Below are 19,703 nucleotides of genomic sequence, written 5' to 3'. Positions count from 1 at the left end.
GGCAAACGTACAAAATCAGCAGGGGATCAAATACTTTTTTCCCCTCACTGTACTCACGAAGAATTAGTAGTAGACGGGGTGGGTTTAGTTGTGGGACAGGTGAAGATTTCCATGTCAATGGCAAGTCACCTTAACCTGCCTTTAAAGAAGTAATAAGCACCATCTTTCTAGTAACATGATGGACATCAGTATTGGAAATCACTTCTGGTGGTCTTATTGGCCAGTTACACATCATGCTGAATGAACAAATGCATTTATTTATTTATTTAGTTTACTTCTTTGACCTGCAGCCCGTTTGGATCCCACCCCTCTATATCAACTGGCAGACTGCGGTCCGGATATGGACACAATAAAGTATTTCACCTGACCGAATAAAAAAAGCGAATATACCGTTGAAGAGCGTGTCAATCTAACCAATGAAAAAATGGCTATAGTTAAACAACTCTGCAGGCTGAAGTTAATGGTTCTAATCATCAACCAGCTTGGCTTCTGTAACAGACCCTCTGTTGTGGTTTATGTAGACCAGAGTGAGCTAAAGTAGAAAGAACGGGAAGTTTTGATTCAATTGTTTAAAGATGGATGGGCAGAGATATGTGCAATATTTTCCCCCTACTTCCCCCTAAGTTAAAAACAGCTGTATATTTTTACTAATCAATATTATTTAAGCTTATTTAAGCTGGTTATCTGGATCTTTGTGAGTAAGAAATTTTATGTAACTAGACATTCACAAATTTTACTTGATGACCCCTGCACTACAATTATACTATCTGTAATCCAGACTATTAAACTTACTTCTTTATGAAACCACTAAATAAATCTAAATGACCCCATTTTGTAACTATGTTCAATATCACCAAATCAACAGGCAAATAATGTCTCTGTCTTCCGCAATCATTTTCTCACCCTATTACCCACCATACTCCAGCACGTACTCAGGATATATCTGATCAGAATTAAAGACAACAAAAATCCTAGGACATAATGTATTGTCAACACAGCTGTCATGTATATTTTCAATTTGGTCACCATCAGGTTTGCAGAGATCAGGTCGTCCAGTTGTGTACTTCCCAACAATCACACGCGCAAGGAACATTATTCGTGTGTCGTTAACTCCCTGGCTTAAAATCCTACTGTACTTGTCTGCGTAGGATGCATGTAGGGCAAAGTATGTACCTAGAAGAAAATGTATAACTTTTGTAATCATAACTGAATATAATATGAAGACAATAAAATATCAAACCCAACTAACCTTTGCCCAAAACATGACCTTGTCTTTTTGACTCGGATATTCTGCAGTCAAAATTGTACAAGCAAATATTTTCCACATTGTTTTTGCCTGTGCCATGGAAGAGCCATCGTTGTTCAATGTCTGACTGACCTTTTATCCTCATCAGCTGGATTTTTTTCCTGTTGAAAAGAAGGGCGAATACATTGATGATGATAATGACATAAAATAGATTACCAGTAAAATGATTCAATACACTAGATGGAATAGATTTTTTTTTTCATTGTCTTAAATCTTAAAAAGACATTTTGAAGAAGACTTATGATTGATTTTTTTTCCAAGACAAATATAAATAGTGTTTATGCCAACAACTTTATATCTGAATAATATATATTTTTTATTACCCTTTACTGAAAATGTAATTGTTTCCATAAACAAGTAGTTTTCATTTAGATCTTAGTAAAAGAAGTCAACACGTTAATGAAGAAAACTTTTTTATGAACAAGTATGTCGCAACTTGACTGAAATTGTACCTACCTGGAGTACAGCTCCCAGAGGTCAACATTCTGTACTCTATACAGCACTCTCAGGGGTTCCTGCAGTAGTCCAATTTCTCTCACATATCTTTCCACGTTCTGATACTCACTTGTTTGCCAGCTCACTTTAAAAGCCTGAAAAACAAGGAGACATTATTTGATGAACAGCTTTGAAGGTTATAAAACTTGTATTAAATCATGCATTATAAGCACACAGCATTTAAATACTGCCGTAGGTTGATCAGTAGTCAATTTAAAGTGTAATGACCAAAAACATTGCCAAAATATATTTGATGGCATGTGGTGATGTGTATGTAACTATGGTTCTACAAACCCAGGATAAGCTCCAGGGGTGGAATAAATTACCTGGACACCGATTTGTGTTTAACGAAGTCACTAAGTGATGTATGATACAGTATTTGCAATAAATACTCTTGTCACAGAGCCATCTTTCCCTGGAACCTTACTGTAAAGTTTGCACTAGTTCCACATAAAGAAATGTGGCATTTTCTGGGTTTCACAGAACATATAAATATGTATTTACACGAGTCCTAGCATTTTCAACAGAAGCCAGTACCACACATGGTGAACTGAATTTGATTGTCAAGCATGATACACTATATGTCCAGAGGTTTGTGGACACCTGACTACAGCACAAATACTGCACAGTATTTGCTTTTTGAACATCCCATTCCAGATTTAGTCCCCCTTTACCTCCACTTTTCTGGGAAGACTTTCTACTAGATTTTGGAATGTGGCTGTGGGGATTTGTGCACATTCTTTCTACCACGAGCATTGGTGAGGTCAGGCACTGATGTTGGGCGAGGAGTCCTGGGGTGCAATCGGTGTTCCAGTTCATACCAAAATTTGTTCATTGGGGTTGAGGTCAGGCCTCAATGCAGTTCACTCAAAGTCTTCTGTTCCAGTCTTGGAAAACCATGTCTTCATGGAGCTCACTTTCTGCACAGGGGCATTGTTGTAATGGAATATGTTCCAGTGAAGGGAAACATGGGTCCAGTGAAAGGAAACTGTAATGCTACACCATACAAAGACATTCTATATAATTGTGTGCAACAGTTAATACTTTGTGGCAATAGTTTTGGGGGAAAAAACACATATGGTGGGATGGTCTGGTGGCCACATACTTTTGCCATATAGCATATCTTCCATATAGCCATACTCAATGCATCCCTCTGTCACTGTAATCAGGACCCACTGATCTGATGTGGTCACTGCCCAAGGAGCATGATTCCTATCTGGCTGAGCAGATTATGCTGACCACACATTTAAGAATTACACTCCTTTGATAAGGAACAAGGTGGTTGACTGGTCATTGGGTTGAAAAGCACAAAATCTGACTTGTATGGTCTGTCACCAGGTTGTTATTCACTTAGAAAGTAACTTTACTTTCTGGGATTCTTGATATTTTGGTTCGACAGGCATTTTATGATTAGCAAGCTGTCTAGGCTGTTGAGCTTGGGTAGGATTCCACTCTGAATCTCCCTGTTGGATTCTGCATTATCACTGCTGTACAGTCGGCACAGAGGATGTCTGAGTCTGCACAAGTGCAATTCTTGTATAATGACTCCATGTGAAGAGAATTGAGGGGAAGCTGACACCAAACCCAGAGCTGCATATTAGTAGAAATTCAGCTAGTTTAGCAGACTATGCAATGAAGTGTGCATAGTATGGTGAGGGAAAACCACTCAACAATCCTTGAGGCACATTACCCACAGACTCCCAGTAGTTGTCTAGATGACAGGGCATAGAGATTACTCACAGGAAGTTTTTTAAAAAATGCTATTTTTTTTAAACATGTAAAATATAAAATTCCACTCACCATGGTAAAAGAGGATAAAAGGATGCTACCCCTGTCCTTGAAGAACAGGTTACCTCAGTATGGTAGCTCCATATTGATGTGCTCCAATGTGTATGAGGCAAAATGAAGAAAGGGGAAGATGACCATATACCAGCAGTAGTAATTGCAAATATTTTGGTGTAATGTCTTGGCATGTGTGCATATGTGCACAAGGAGATATCCATGTGATTCCCACTGCACTCTGATATTAAGAGGAATATAACCATTGGCTGACCTTGACTGATTTATATCATATTGGAAAATCTTACTGGATTTAAATCAATCAAGGTTTATATTAGTTAGTCTACTCATACATAAATTTTCACACACTTAGGGCACAAGAATATGAAAGTTTTTCCAAAATTCCAAGATTTTCAAAAATAACTTTCTTGTGTAAGTGGTCATATAAATGATTTGCGAATAAATCTATTCATATCACACTTGATAAATGAGGTACAATGTGACAATAACTAAAAATGTCTAGTTTGCTTTTCCATCATAAGCTGTACCTTAAAACGTGCATTAGGGTCCATGTTCTCCCAGTAAGCAGGTATAGATGGAGCCTGGTCTTTACATTTGCATCTGTTTCATTAGACAAACAGAGTTTCACTTTCATTTCATGGCAAGGGTAAATGAGATGACGCAAATAAGCAAATAATAGTAGTCAACCTTAGTAAAAGAAAATGCAAACACACAGACCTCTCAATATGATCAGTGGAGAAAGAGCGTTTTAATTTTTGTCTCTGTCCTGTCCTTATGTTGGTCTTCCAGTAACCTGTGTTTGGTAAATCAAAATGTAATTTTATATATATATATATATATATATATATATATATATATATATATATATATATATATATAATGCACAAAGTTACTATCGATTTGACATGATTATTCTAAAAATGCATTCTTAAATGCATTTATGGCCCACATAGTATTACAGTTATTGCTATAATTTAACAGGATCTTTTAAGTATCGACCTGAGAAATTAGATTACCAGCAAAGTCAATTCTGAAGTTGCCTCCTGCTGTGTTGAAGGTAATACTTCCAAGTGGGTCTCTACAGTAAAGCATTTCCATTTCTGAGCTGCTGATGGGGTTCACCGGATCATCCTGTAAAGGAAAACTTGCCTTATGAAAGCAGGTAGGAAAGAGTTTTGGAATAGTAATGAAATGAGACGATACCTCAGTTCTGTGCCAACTGCCACACACTGCTTGATAGAACCAGTCGCAGGAATAGTAAGAAGTTTCCATAGGTTCAGTATCATTATCCTCTCTTCCCCAACAAGTAAACATGATGGCAATTAAAATAAATAAATAAATAAATCCTTGTAGCACTCTAAACTGTTACTGCAGTTAGACCAGTTGAAGGTGACACAGGTAAAGAAACAAAACCAACAATAAATAGACACTCCTGCTCTGACATCACTGATGGGAGGGAACATTTATTGCAGACATCACCTGTGTGTTTTCCAACCGAAACCATTTCACTGTAATAGATGCTATTGTTTCATTAACAACTATTACCTTAACAACACATTGTTACAGTCAGAGTTCATACTTTGCAGCTGAGATATGTAACATGTACACACATAGAAATAAGACCATAGATCTTACTATTATACAAATATATACACTTAACTCCAGAATTATTGGCATCTTTTTATTAAAAAGAGAAAAACTACACACGATGATTTAAATCCCCTTGAATTGGAAAAACTACTCACCTTTAGCAAAAATCACATCCTCATACATATTTCTTTTTGTGGCAAAATTATTGACACCCATAAACAATATTTAACATAGTTACAAATATAAGTCTATCCACCCCCACCCCCCTTTGCTGTCAGCTTCTCTGAACATCACTGTTGCCTGTAATGTCCTAATGAGCCATCATCCATCATTGTAGGAAAAAACAAAAATCTTTCAGCACCTTGTGCCACCAAAACAGCTCTTACACTTTGAGGCAAGGACCTCGGAAGGTGCACTGTGGTATCTGGTACCAAGACATTAGCAGCGGATCCTTTAAGTTCTGTAAGTTGAGCGGTGGGGCCTCGATGGATCAGACTTTGTCCAGCACATCTCATAGAATTTGGAGGCCAAAGCAACACCTTGAACTCTTTATCATGTTCCTCAAACCATTCCTGAACAATTTTTGCAGTGTGGCAGGGCGCATTATCCCGCTGAAAGAGGCCACTGAAATTAGGGAATACCATTGCTATGAAGGGGTGTACTTGGTCTGCAACAATGTTTAGGTAGGCGGTACGTGTCAAACTAACATCCACAATCCACATCACACTACCTCTGCCAACTTGCCTCATTCCCATAATGCATCCTGGTGCTAACCCCAGGTAAGCATGTGCGTTGGTACTAACTACTGCATACTGGGAACACCCCAAAACACCCAGTCATCTAGCCACCACAATTTGGCCCTTGTCAAATTCGCTCAGATCCTTTTGCCATTTTTCCTGCTTCCAACACATCCACTTCAAGAACTAACTATTCGCTTGCTGCCTAATCAGTCCCTCCAGGATTCCGTGATCACAGAAATGAACACAAAATCAAGGAAACTCCACAATATTCACTTGCAATTTTTCAAAATTACCACAGATTTTCCACAGATTTGGCCCAAGACACATCATGTGACATCATCACAACGTACATTCAGCCAAAGCCCCCTTTGATTCACGTGCGTCAAACATGAGTACAGCTAAAAGGTCTCATTTGCCAACAAACATCACTGCAAAAGACTGCAATTTTGTGCAATTGCAATTTTGCCAATCCGAGTAGTTTTCCACAAAAAAATCACAAAAAACTCTGCAAATTGCATTGCAATTTTTTTTTTTTTAAAGCAGCAGCAAAATCAAACATCTTTGACTGCAGTAATCATAAACCCTACCCCTTGACAGGTGCCACTATACCGAGATAATCACGTCACCTGTCAGTGGTTTTAATGTTATGGCTGATTGGTGTATATATGAGTGGTGCCCATAATTTTCAAACCAGTGTGACAAAATGCACTACTTTTCATGTTTAAACAAATAATATGTCAAAATAAAATGTACTAATTGCATGTTATTAATTATTCAATTACTTTTGCACATTTGTAGGGAAGGTGCCAATAATTCTGTAGCAGACTATACAGTGTATACAGTTATTACTTTTATAGACACCATGCGGTTTTTCTTATGTAATATCTGTGTAACCATATTCAAGAACCTCTCCATGTACACTAAAACAAGTTTTCTATTTTATGTGACTACCAAGTGAGGCCAACGTTAATCCAAACACAGAACCAAGCAGGGTTAAAGGTCTTGCTTAGGTGCTCAGCAGAGCCTTTCTGGGAGTCCTAGTATATGAACTCACATCCTTCTGGTTACTAACACAAAACCTTAACCACTGAGTTACCAATAGCTCAGCACTAGTCCATCCATTTGATAAGTGGTTATTAAAGCAGAATATCTCTTAAAGGAGAGTGGTCATAGACTACTCTGTTCTAATTCTTTTCTATAATGTACATTTCAGTGTGTTTCTCTAATACACATGACCCAACTCATCAGCCCATTAACAAGATAAGGACATTAACAAACCTCTTCATGCAGTTAAAATTCTATGAGGGAAACACTAAAATGTGCATTACATGATGACTTCAGTAGCAGACTTGGGAAACAGTATTTAACAGACCTGCCAACCTTCACACAGATCAGAATTTTAACATCAAATTACGCTGGTATGGGTTTTCACTCAAAAAAATGCTGAAAGAGATGACTTCCGTAGTAAAATATTACATGAGACAATGAGAAATTATTCTGGAATGATTGTCATTTGTGTAGGTGGTTGAACCGACACTTCACACCCTGAGGCCTATTTCACAAAATCGGTTTTGGTGGTTGCCAAGGTGAGTTTGCGTTTAGTTTGAGTAAACTCTTTTCCCTTTTCAAAGTGAAATTTGAAAGGGAATGTCTGGGTTACGCATGTAACCCTGTTCCCTGAGAAGGGAACAAGACGTTGCGTAGCTTTGTCATACTGGGCCATGCCTGTGAATTGCATCTTCGCTTCAGATACTAAGCCTGATGGCACGGTTCACAGGTGTCATTTTTACATCATGTGATGCGCTTAATTGCCATGTCACCTAATCACGGCAGGCCTATAAATAGCTCATGCGTTTCGTTCCCTTTTCAGGGAACAGGGTTACATGGGTAACCCAGACGTTTCAAGAACGTTTCAAAACGTCTCATCAAGGTGGACTAATTTTTATTGGTTTTCATCACCACGGTAACTTATATTACATAGCTAACCTGCTCTGGAGCAGGTTTTATTCTGGGTAAGAAATCGCAAACCCAGATTGCACCAATCAGCTGTGAGCAAAGTGATACACAGTGGCCTCCACTAATATTGGCACCCTTGGTAAATATGAGCAAAAAAGGCTGTGAGAAATTGTCTTTATTGTTTAACCTTTTGATATTTTGTTTAAAAAATTCACAAAAATACTCTGCCCTCGTGGATATCAAACAATTGCAAACAAAACACAGGTCTATCAAAAAAAGAAATATCATTAAATTTGTTAACGTATGTATGCCACAGTTATTGGCACCCCTATGAATTCATATGAAAAAAATATATTTGAAGTATATTCCCATTGATATTTTAATTTTTTTTTGTACACCTGGTAACTAGGAACAGGAAATTGTTCAACCATGACTTCCTGTTTCACAGGGGTATAAATATGAGGTAACACATAAGCCAAATTCCTTTAGTCATTCATAACAATGGGTAAGACCAAGGAATATATCTGTGATGTGCGGCAAAAGGTTGTTGAGCTTCACAAAATGGGAAGTGGCTATAAGAAACTAGCACAAGCATTGAAAATGCCCATTTCACCATCAGGGCAATAATTAAGAAGGTCCAGTCAACTGGAAATGTTATTAATCAAGTTGGAATTGGACGTGTGTCTATATAGTCTCACTGCACTGTGAAGAGGATGGTTCGAGAGGCCAAAAAATCTCCAAGGATCACAGCTGGAGAATTGCAGAAATTAGTTGCGTCTTGGGGTCAGAAAATCTCCAAAACTACAATCCGAAGTCACCTACATCACCACAAGTTGTTTGGAAGGGTTTCAAGAAAAAGCCTCTACTCTCAGCCAAAAACAAACTCAAATGTCTTCAGTTTGCCAGACACATATATTTAACAAAGATCTTTTTTGATAAACTTGTGGTTCGTTTGCAATTGTTTGATATCCATGAGAGCAGAGTATTTTTTTGTGAATTTTTTAAACAAAATATCAAAAGGTTAAACAATAAAGACAATTTTTCACAGCCTTCTTTGCTCATATTTACCAAGGGTGCCAATATTAGTGGAGGGCACTGTAAATCTGATGCATCAAAGTTAACCCTTTAGTGTTTGTTGCGATGGCTTCACCGTGGAGAATCCTGTGGAGCTTGGAGCACAAATAATAAGGCTCTTCAAAGTGAAAGCACTTTTAGGGACAGGCACAATCCCCTGGCTTTTTCAGATGACCATACATAAGAAAGATATCGATTTTCAGCAGATGGTATAGTTTATCTATAAACTATAGATGGTTTATAGATGAGCCAGACATTCTTCTTGAGCTAGACATTAAAAATCTGACATGCCGAAGCCACGCTCTTACTGTACCGCAAACCGTATTGCTTTGCGTTTCTTTGCAAGTAGTGCATATTTTCATGCGGTGGAATTATTCCTAATATATTTTCACAGATTGATATTTATTTTATATTAATATTTACTTTAAACAATTAAATAAAATTACATAAAATATGTTTGGGTTATAAGTTTTCAATCAGTTTATTCTCATTGTGAGCCTATAAAATAAACTTATGCATTTACACAACCAGCTATGTTCCCGAGCTTTGGTTAATGTACGTTTAAAATTCTGTAGGTTTAAAATATTTCTGCATAATAATTTCTTGCTTAGTGGTTAGCATGGTTGCCGCACACCTCCAGGGTTGAGGATTCGAGTCCTACTGCTGCCCTGTGTGTGTGGAGTTTGCATCAGAGATTTCCTCCAGGTACTGTTTCCCAGTCCCAAGACATGCGTTGCAGGCTGATAGGCATTTCCAAATTGTTTGTAGTGTATGAATTGTCTGATGAATGTGTGTGTGATTGCACCCTGCCTTGTGCCCCAAGTCCCCTGGGATAGGCTCTAGGTCCCCTGTGACCCTGTGTAAGATAAGCAGTACAGAAAATGGATGGATGAAACCTATTAACCTTAATTAATTCTTAGTTTGTTCAACACACTTTGTGTAAAAGACCTCTGCTCATTTGCCCCATCCTAACATTAGTAATGTTTTGGCCAGTGCTTTCATCATGACTCAATTTTTCTGCTTGAAAGATGTATTGATGTCTTTGCTTTCTGTCAAGGTTCTCAGTAGAGAATGTTTCTTGAGTTCATTAATGTAAAATAAAACCAATCAATTTAGCTGAGATTAAGCAAGTACACTATATGACCAACGGTTTGTGGACACCTGCCAAGAACAGTCACATGTGCTTGCTGGACATCCCATTCCAGATTTAGTACCTTTTACTGTTATAATGATCTCCACTCTTCTTGGAAGGTCTTGCAATAGACTTTGGAGTGTGGTTGTGGGAATTTGCCCATTCAGCCACAAGAGCATTACCGAGATATGGCACTGATGGCAGGTGAGAGGCACTGTCATGCTGGAACAAGTTTGGATCACATAGTTCCTGTGAACAGAAACTAATGCTATAGCATACAAAGACAGTTACACAAGCAATTGTCTGCTTCTAACTTTGTGGAAACTCTTTGTGGTAGACCCACATATGGGTGTGATGGTCAGGTGTCAACAAACGTTTGCCCATATAGTGTATATACTGTACATAGTTAACATTGTGATGCCACAGATAATTCACAGCCAAAAAATGGTCGGAAAGAGGCACTTTTTAGGCTGAAAATAGAAAAAAAAAAGAAAGTGATTAAGAACATGGTTTGTTTGCTTTGCTCTCCTGTGCCAGTCAGAGCAGATATTTTTGAACAGCAGATCAACAGTGGAAAAAGTCCACCATTTCATTTACTGCCAAACAGTATGACAGTTCCTTAAATGAGGTTAACAAAAATGTGCAGAATTGCATGCATGAGGTAGAATTATGGTGAGGTAGATGAAATGCAAAAAATATATAAAATTATATGGAAAACAGAGCTGCACAATAATAATAATGATAATACTTAAATCGTGGTCACGATTTTTGGGTTCCTCTGTGAAAGCTAATTGACAATAATATTGGAGAGTTTAACTAAAGCAGCTATGTGCCTGCACTCATTTAATGTGACCAATATTATTTTGACTCAGATATTTAAGATATACATCTGAAGTAATATAGCCCATCAGTATTAGTACTCACAAGACAATCAAAAATGTGTGGTAGCCTGGGAAAACCCTTCAGTTGATTTTTAAGAATGTTGAGCTTTTTCTACAATATATAGTTGTAAAAACTATAGGTGTTCCTTAAAGGAAATATCTTTCTGTCTTGCGTTAATTTAACCATAAGTAAGGTTCTGGAATTTTAAACATGTTACCCCCAAACATGGACAAAATCACATTTAAAATTCTGTTTTTTTAAGCTATAGAAAAAGAATATTACTAATGATAAATATGTCCATGAAAACTATGTCTATCTTTATAGATATACAGTACTGTGCAAAAGCTTTAGGTGCCCTATTTTTTTAGTACAAGCTTTGTTAGAGAATTTTTATTTTATGACTTCGACATTATCGAGTCATTACAAAAACATATTAGATTCCCAAACATTAGTTTTTTTTAGCACAAAATTAAATATTACAGTAAAATATTTTTATGTCATTAAAGAAAGCAGTGTATTACATAAGAGGTCACTTTTCAAAAAAAAAACACAATGAAGGCTGCTGGGTTTTGCTGCAAAAATAAAAAGCAAGTGCGATGGTCAAAGTCTCCAGAAGGACTGCGGCTGTTTCTGTAAGATGCTCAATAAAACTTACAACTTATTTCCTTAAAAAACTACACTAATTGTACCGGAGACTACTATTTTATTATTTTTGTCACACCAAATATTGACTTTGTTTAATTTACTACTGGTTACTGCTCTTCATGGTATTTTTTTTTTTTATGTAGAAACATTTAATTTAATTATTTTGAAAGCATCTTTGCTCTACAGCATTTATTTGCATGTGCCTAAAACTTTTGCACAGTACAGTATAAATTTTATGAGGCCTTAATATTACAGTTGGAATTTTGTCAACCCGTTTTAATATTGTCCTAAGATGACAGGCTGGCGCAAGGAAATAGCCACCTACCTCTACATTTGTAACCTAATCTACGTAGGTTAAAAAGCAACAAACCATTAGTGACACTTTAAGACATATATTTCTTACAGTGGTAATAATTATAATTATATAATTAGCAGTATAGTTAAGAATTATTAAAGTGGCTAGGGCACTGGTAGATCCGTGCTTAAGACATTGGACTACTGAATGGAAGGTTCTGAATTCAGTACTAGGCCCTTAAGCCAGGTCTGTAACCCTCAACTGCTCAGTTGTATAATTGAAAAAATGTAAGTCACTCTGGATAAGGGCGTCTGCCAAATGCTGCAAAGGTAAATACTTCTCATAAAGAATTCTTGATGATAGGACATGTGTAATCACTAATCCAACAACTTATTCAAAGCTTGACTTTCACTGTGTAAGGAAATCACACTTGCCTAGCAAGGTTTTAGATATATTGACTATTTTTACCATCACAATTTTTTATTGGCTCCTTAACCAATATGAGCTTTGAGGGAAGAAAGCCTTGGCAAGATTAAAAAGATTTTCATGTTGTTTTTTCTTAACTGTAAAACAACATGATTTTATGGTTTCTTTAGGCGTCAATGTATGATAAAATTTATTTTAAATAAATAATAATAATTTGGACAACTCCAGAATTCAGCCACAGTGCCAGGTTTTCCCGGACCACCACACAAACAGTAATATTCATACAGTATGTCCTAACTAAAAAAAAAGGCCAACTGCTGGCAAAACAAGAAAGCTTAATTAATAATATTATGGTCCAAACTGATTGACAAACTCTGATTGTGAGAAAGTGAAACTATCCCTTTTGGCTTACTATTGTCATCCTTATTTCACTATTATCTCCAACACTTCCACTTTCCATTTCTGTTCCCTTTTTTGTGGACTGACCATACAGTACCACATGGGAATTCATTTAAATAATGTGCATCATGCATCAGACCAGCTAACAAGATAACAAGATAGGGCCCTTTTAAGGAAGTAAAAAAAGTTGCCATTTGAGGTTTTGGAGGTAGATCTGACTTATTTGTGTTGATTTGAAATAATGATATAAAATAATAAAAATATAATGTAATTCTGATTATACACTATATTGCCAAATGTATGTGGACACCTAACCATCACACCCATATGTGCTTGCTGAAAATCCCATTCCAGAGTTTGTCCCCCCTTTGCTGTTATAATAACCTCCATTCTTCTGGGAAGGCTTCAAATTATATTTTGGAACTTGATTGTGGGGATTTGTGTCTTTTCAGCCACAAAAGCATTAGTAAGGTCAGGTATTGATATCGGGTGAGGAGGCTTGGCATTCAGTTCTGCTCCAACCTTGGCAAACCATGTATTCATAGAGCTTGCATAGTCCACAGGGACATTGTCATGCTGGAATAGGTTTAGGCCTCTTAGTTCCAGTGAAGGGAAATCTTAATGTTACAACATACGAAGACAACTTATACAATTTGTGCTTCTAACTTTGTGGCAACAGTTCAGGGAAGGAGCACATATGGGTGTAATGGTCAGGCATCCACATACAGTGCCATGCAGTGCTATTCTGACCTCAGTATTGAGCAAAATAACTACAATGATCTTTATAGCCATTATTGTGCAGCCCAAATAAGAGCATGGATAGAATATGATTCACAGTCTATGTCAGAGGTGCACAACTCCAGTTCTGAACAGAGCTCAGCAGTTTGCTTATTTCCCTGCTCCTACTAATTAAGTGATGACTTGCATGAGTAGACACTGACATATTTATACAATCATAACAATATGTTTTCAGTGGTCACCACAAAACGTTTCTGTAAGTCGTGAATATAATGTGAATATGGCTCCTTAAGTGGTGCAACAGAAAAGTATGTGACCTATCATCTGTGATCACAAGTACTAATCCCGATGATGCCACAGTCATCCATGGACGGGAGTCAAGAGAGCAAAACTTGCCATACTTTCTGGGTGGGAAGAATGGCATACTCTCTCTCCCCTGTCAATCACACAGACACTATGGGTGTCTATGGTGTCATGTATGCAGAAGAGGGCAGCAAAGCTTTCCTCTGAGTGTGTTCTGCTGCCCTGGGACATAGTATGAACAGCAGTGAAAACATGAGGAGGTTGGCTTGGATAAAGCACACGTTTGCCCCACCCTCAATGTTGGTAGCTGGTTAGTGATAGGGGAGAGTTAGCTAGTGGGTGGGAATTTGCCTGACCAAACTGGGAAGGAAATGTGAATATATTAATGCTGAGAAAGGGGCAAACTGTGCTTGACTCTAGCCCTCAGGAACTGGAGCTGGGACTCACTAGTATGTTTTTGAACCCCACGTTTCCTGTCTTATGTGAGTCATTATCATCACAGGCATGTACACACCTTAACTTTGGCACTGACACACAGGGAAGTCATGGCTCTTCAAACCACGGCTTTGCTGTTTTTATTTGAAGCAACCATTCCTGTGGCTTCAATAAATAACTAGTCCAAATTGTCCTTTGCCTCTTCATCAGTAGAATTCGATAAGGTACTCAGGATAGATCTGGTTGCTGTCAAATATTACAAAGATCTTCGGGTTAACCATATCGTCCACGCAGCTGTCAAAGAAGTTGGCAATGCTCAGGTCTTTGGAAGGCGGGCGACAGAAGTGTGGGTGACCTACTGTGTATTCCCCTACTAACACCCGTGCCAGAAACATGCACTTATACGGCGGGTCACTCTGGAATATGGGCGGTGCCAGGCCGTGTCTCTGCAGCGTGAAGTTATGCTTGCTGGTGGAGTGGCAGAACTTACTGGAGTATTTGGCATCACGAGCAAAATAGCTTCCTGCGGACAAAGAGAGCAGACAAAGATAAAACACTAAATATGTACGTCAACATTGATCTAATGCTGAAAGTACACATCCTGCCCCAAACAGCAATAAAAACAATATAAAGGTTCAGTTGATTTCTAATGGAGATACACAATGCAAAACGACTCACAAAAGATCATTCACAATTCCAGTTGACACTTACACACTTATAAATGGTGGAACAAAATGGAACAAAAAAACAGGAAATAATTTACCTTTTCCATAGACGTCACCATGACTTCCTGTAAGTCGCCAGTCAAAGTTGTATGTGCAAATAGCCTGGAGGTTACTGTGACCTGTCCCATGAAACAGCATCCTCTCATCAATATCTATAATACGTTTTATCTTTCTCAGCTGGGCCTTTTTCCTTTGATAAAAAAAATAGAAAACAAGAACAAAAACTTCTTTAATCCTTTTGTGTCCTCTTACACTAATGATGGGGGTATTTTCTTAATTTCAATTATATTTCAAATAACCACATTTTATTATAATCATTATTTACAATTTATACCACAGCATTGTAGAACTCTTGATTCTGACTGCTTTAATTAATTGATTAATTTTTTTATAACAGCACGGCTCAGGGAGTAGATAACAGGTTTATATTAATGTGTTTGTTTTAAGACGTTATCGTTTCTATTTTAACAGCTAACATAAACCAATTTTTTAAAAATATGCAATTGTGGATATGTTGAAGTTTTCGGTTAGGAGATTTTTGGAAGGACTCTCCAGTGTTGTTAAATAGGTATTGTAATACACTGTTGTAAGGTTGAATCCTTTGAATTTTCCATCACAGGACAAAGAGCTTTGCGGTTTTCGCTGCATTTTTTAAAATCTTATTTAAAAAAGAAAAAAAAGAAAAAAAGAAAAAAACAGGCGTGTGTAGTAATGAGATTTATAATAGGAAATAACTTGAATAGTTACATTAAATGTAGCTATAAATTGATTAAAAAAAAGCATGATGTTCTTTAAAAACAACAACAACTATTTAATCACTGGCAAACTGCTGTGGTATAAGAGGAATGAAACACTTAAGACTTACTATTATAGAAAACTAATCCATTTTGTGTTGGGCCGCATCACTCCAGCCCGCTACTGATTATTTTCCTCTAACAGCACACCTCATCGTATTTAATTCCTCTGTTATTACTCTTTTTAATTACAGTACTACTTAATTCATTCATATACAAGACTGATGCCAACATATGTGCTAATGCCTGCTTATGCTTTTCAGTATAGTACTTCCTAGCAAGTGCTATGTGAAGATTTTGTCATGATCCCCCATTCTACAGTCATCATATCTGCCAGTGAGTTGGCGACATCTGAAAAACGTTCTTATGTGTTCAGAAGTGCATGAAAGAATAAAGGTGTACACCTGCAGAAAAACTCCCACAGATCCAGGTTCTGTATCCTCTGAATGGATTTTATAGGTTGAGACATTGTCCTCTCATACAGCCTGGCCACCTCTTTGTATTCAAATGTGTCTCTGCACAGAGGGATGAGCTATTGGACAAAAACACAAGGTCACATAGGGAGCCTGACAGATTTTTGGTTTGAATGCAATTCTTGCTGACTGTAATGTTTACACACATGCTAATAATATGTTTTATACCTGGTATGGCTCATCTGTGTTAACTCTTTCCCAGTGACAAGGGACTGGCAGAGCCAGGTTATCACAGATAAATCTGAGCACAAATTCATAAAACCATCATAGTCAATGCATTGACTGAATCTTGTGCTATACAGTGAATATCAACTTTTCAGATAGATAGATAGATAGAGAGAGAGAGAGAGAGATATAGAGAGAGAGAGAGAGAGAGAGAGAGAGAGAGAGAGAGAAACACAAAAACGGCCTGTGGTTTGCATACATGATTTACCTAAATCCAGTGGCAGAATGTAGAGCCCTTTTTATTGGTCTCTGTTTTCCAGTTGTGACATTGATTTGCTTCATAACTACAAATCAAAGGCACATAAGACATGTCAGATCAGCTAAAAGCTGGACGTGGGAGATTTCAGATTGTCTTGTTTAGTGTGTGTAGCTACCTGAAAAGTCTAATCTGTAGCTATATTTAGGTGTATAGAAATCCATGGAACCATGCTGATTCCTGTTGTAATTTGCTTCAATCTGTTCGCTGGTCACCGAGCATCCTGCACTGGGATCAATCTACAGAGAACACAAAACAGTGCAGCTGTCAAACAGACTGAACATACAAAGCATATGCAAGTGTTTAGTTTCCAAACCAGCGTCAAACAGGGAAGGTCCTGTATATCTCCCGGCCACCATGGTTTTGTGATTTTTTTTTTTCTTTTTTCTGTAGTAACACACCTACCAAAGCTTGGCATGAACTGACACATCATTTGTGTGTTAGAGCAGGAAACTCAGTAAACCGTGATGCACTCCAGACACACAGGACCACAATCTAGCTTTCTTGGAGGCTTACTTCAAACAGAAAAGACACGTACCTCAAACATGTGCCACACTCCACATTCAGCCAGGTAAAACCAATGCCAGTTAGGCTCAGTTGTGTCCATCTCCTCCTCGCATGATTCCTCATCATTGTTTTTGGGACACATTTGCTGAACATGCTGAACACACTTGTCAGTTACGGAGCAATGCATCTGTGGCAAAGGCATAAACAGCAGCAGACGGCTGGACCCAGACAGGCTTTTGTACCAAAGAGCTGGACCAAAATGTGCTATTGTTTTAGGATCGCGGTGCTCACGCAATGTATATCCAATATAAAACGGTATCAACTGGCATCTTTAACACTGGTGTCTAAACATAGCATATTATAAGCTAGATACATGAACGAGCTGCTCTATTCTATATAGTAAAATTCGGACCTATCTTTACTATCGAATATCGAACGACGATGCAACTTTACACCGATTATTATTATTATTATTTTGTGCCTGTTTGGCGAGATTTCAAAATGTATTTATTGTCATTGTTATTCATGTAATTATTATGATCTGACCACCAATGTACACATAGTTACCTCAATTTAAGTGCAATAATACCCCAATACTGTCATAATAATTTAGCTTAGGTTTCTGTTTCCTCAGAAGCTCAGTTGTTATTGTTTATATTTCCGTATACGTCACTCGTGACGCAAGGGTCTTACACAAAGGAGTCAGGCGTTTCAGAACTCCACGCGCTGAATTTCAAGCTCGAGATTCGGTGTTGCAGTAGTAGTCTGTGTTGGGCTGGGTGTGAAAAATAACTCTTCTAAACACGGATGTATAAGCGTAATATAAAACAACACAGAATAGTGACATGCATGTGCTATTTTACACTACTCAAGCTGTTCGTTTGGGCAAACCGCGCAACTGAACCAAATGAGCGACTCCAAAGGAATCGTTTAACTGAACGGAGTCAAATGACTCAACTCCTTGAAAAGACAAAATACTAGCTACTGTTGCATGCAGAGAAAAGCTGGAAATCTCCAGCTCAAAAATAAGGCAACATGTGAGACATACTGACCCGCTGAAATTTAGAGAGTACTCAGATCACGACCGAAATATTTTATGAATCAATGAAACACCCGTTGAATCAAATCAGGTCGTTTAGTTCATGAACATGACCCTGTGTGCTGGATCAGTAATTCCTCCGTTCAGTCCCAGGATTACTTGGACATATGACCCTTTTTTTTTTTTTTTTGATAAATATATAAATACCGGCCGCTACTATGAGTCTGTTTGCTGATTTGTTGAAGCTAGAGTCAGTTAGTAATGGGTCCAATAAGCACAACTGTGGTTTGCAAGTGCCAAACAGCTAAACACAGGGGACGACTCATGCAGTCATGCAGGTACAGGTTAAGAGCTTCAGTTAATGTTGACATCAAACATCATAATGAAGAAAAAGTGTGATCTCTGTGACTTCAACCATGACATGGTTGCTGGTGCCAGATGGACTGGTCTGAGTATTTCAGTAACTGCTGATCTTTTGGGATTTTCACACACAACACTCTCTAGAGTTTACACAGAAAGGACTGAAAAGAAAAAAAGAAGAAAAAAAAGAAAAAGAAAAAACATTCTGTGAGCAGAGGGCCTGTAGGCTGATACAGCTCTTGAGGCTATCATGAGCACAGGCTCACCCAAACTGTACAGTTGAAAACCGGAAAAAAACAGGTGAAATTTTTTTCTAATCTGAAACCCAATGCGGTCTTCTGCTGTTGTAGCCTACCCTCCTCAAGGATCGATATATTGTGCATGCTGAGATGCTTTTCTGCACACCACGGTTGTAAGGAGTAATTATATGAGTTACTGTATCCTTCCTGGCAGCTTGAACCAATCTTGCCATTTTCCTCTATCAACAAGGCGTTTCCACCCATAGAACTGTCACTCACTCAATGTTTTTTTGTTTTTGCAATTGTTTTTTTTTTTTTTGCACCATTCTGTATAAACTATAGTGGCTGCTGTGTGTGAAAATCCCAGGAGATCAGCAGTTTCTGAAATACTCAAACCAGCCCTTCTGGCACCAATAACAATGCCACAGTTAAAGTCACAGAGATCACACTTTTTCTTCATTCTGATGTCTGATGTCAATATTATTTTAAGCTCTTGACCTGTATCTGCATGATTTTGTGCATTGCACTGCTGTCACATGATTGGGCAATAACTGCATGACTAACTAAGTAAATAACTGCATGAATGTGCAGGTGTTCCTAATAAAGTGAATGGTGAGTGTACAGTGTGTACAGATATAATAATGTTCTTGAAAATAAAGTTTTATTCCTCTTCTGTTTGTTCCTCTGTCACCTCTGTCCGGTCATATCTCCTCTGCCCTTTCTTGCCCTTTCTTTTCTTGTATGTCCGTAAGGCTCTCATCTATCTCTCATATACTTTTCCTAAACTACTACTTTTTAAATCTGTTTTAGTATAAGTTTATTTCTTCAGGAAACACCTTGTAGGCAGTATGTTTCTGCAGAACCTTAGG

General features: G+C 37.8%; 2 protein-coding genes across 3 annotated transcripts; both read right to left on the bottom strand.

Moving 5' to 3' along the window:
• Window positions 1–305: 305 nt before the first annotated feature.
• Window positions 306–5,012, bottom strand: LOC108279593 (protein mono-ADP-ribosyltransferase PARP11). Of its 2 annotated transcripts, XM_017493911.3 has the most exons (7): window positions 4,805–5,012; window positions 4,618–4,732; window positions 4,319–4,394; window positions 4,129–4,201; window positions 1,763–1,896; window positions 1,250–1,407; window positions 306–1,173 (listed from the first exon to the last, which is right to left on the bottom strand). In XM_017493911.3, the coding sequence occupies exons 1-7, from the start codon at window positions 4,913–4,915 to the stop codon at window positions 908–910; spliced, it is 933 nt and encodes a 310-aa protein (XP_017349400.3). In that variant the 5' UTR covers window positions 4,916–5,012; the 3' UTR covers window positions 306–907. The 2 variants fall into 2 exon arrangements, with proteins under 2 accessions (XP_017349400.3, XP_053544391.1); XM_053688416.1 differs by having other exon boundaries at window positions 745–1,173; window positions 4,618–5,012.
• Window positions 5,013–5,044: 32 nt separating this feature from the next.
• Window positions 5,045–18,110, bottom strand: LOC108280019 (protein mono-ADP-ribosyltransferase PARP11). The gene is made up of 7 exons (XM_017494755.3): window positions 17,228–18,110; window positions 16,808–16,928; window positions 16,642–16,717; window positions 16,377–16,449; window positions 16,140–16,267; window positions 14,980–15,131; window positions 5,045–14,739 (listed from the first exon to the last, which is right to left on the bottom strand). Exons 1-7 carry the CDS (start codon window positions 17,396–17,398, stop codon window positions 14,423–14,425), a joined length of 1,038 nt encoding a protein of 345 aa, XP_017350244.1. The 5' UTR covers window positions 17,399–18,110; the 3' UTR covers window positions 5,045–14,422.
• Between the last annotated feature and the right edge of the window lie 1,593 nt (window positions 18,111–19,703).

The sequence above is a fragment of the Ictalurus punctatus genome, chromosome 19 (genome assembly GCF_001660625.3).
Source record: "Ictalurus punctatus breed USDA103 chromosome 19, Coco_2.0, whole genome shotgun sequence".
NCBI lineage: Eukaryota > Metazoa > Chordata > Actinopteri > Siluriformes > Ictaluridae > Ictalurus > Ictalurus punctatus.
Note: the sequence above shows the minus strand (reverse complement) of the source record. Positions and strands in the feature narration are given on the sequence as shown.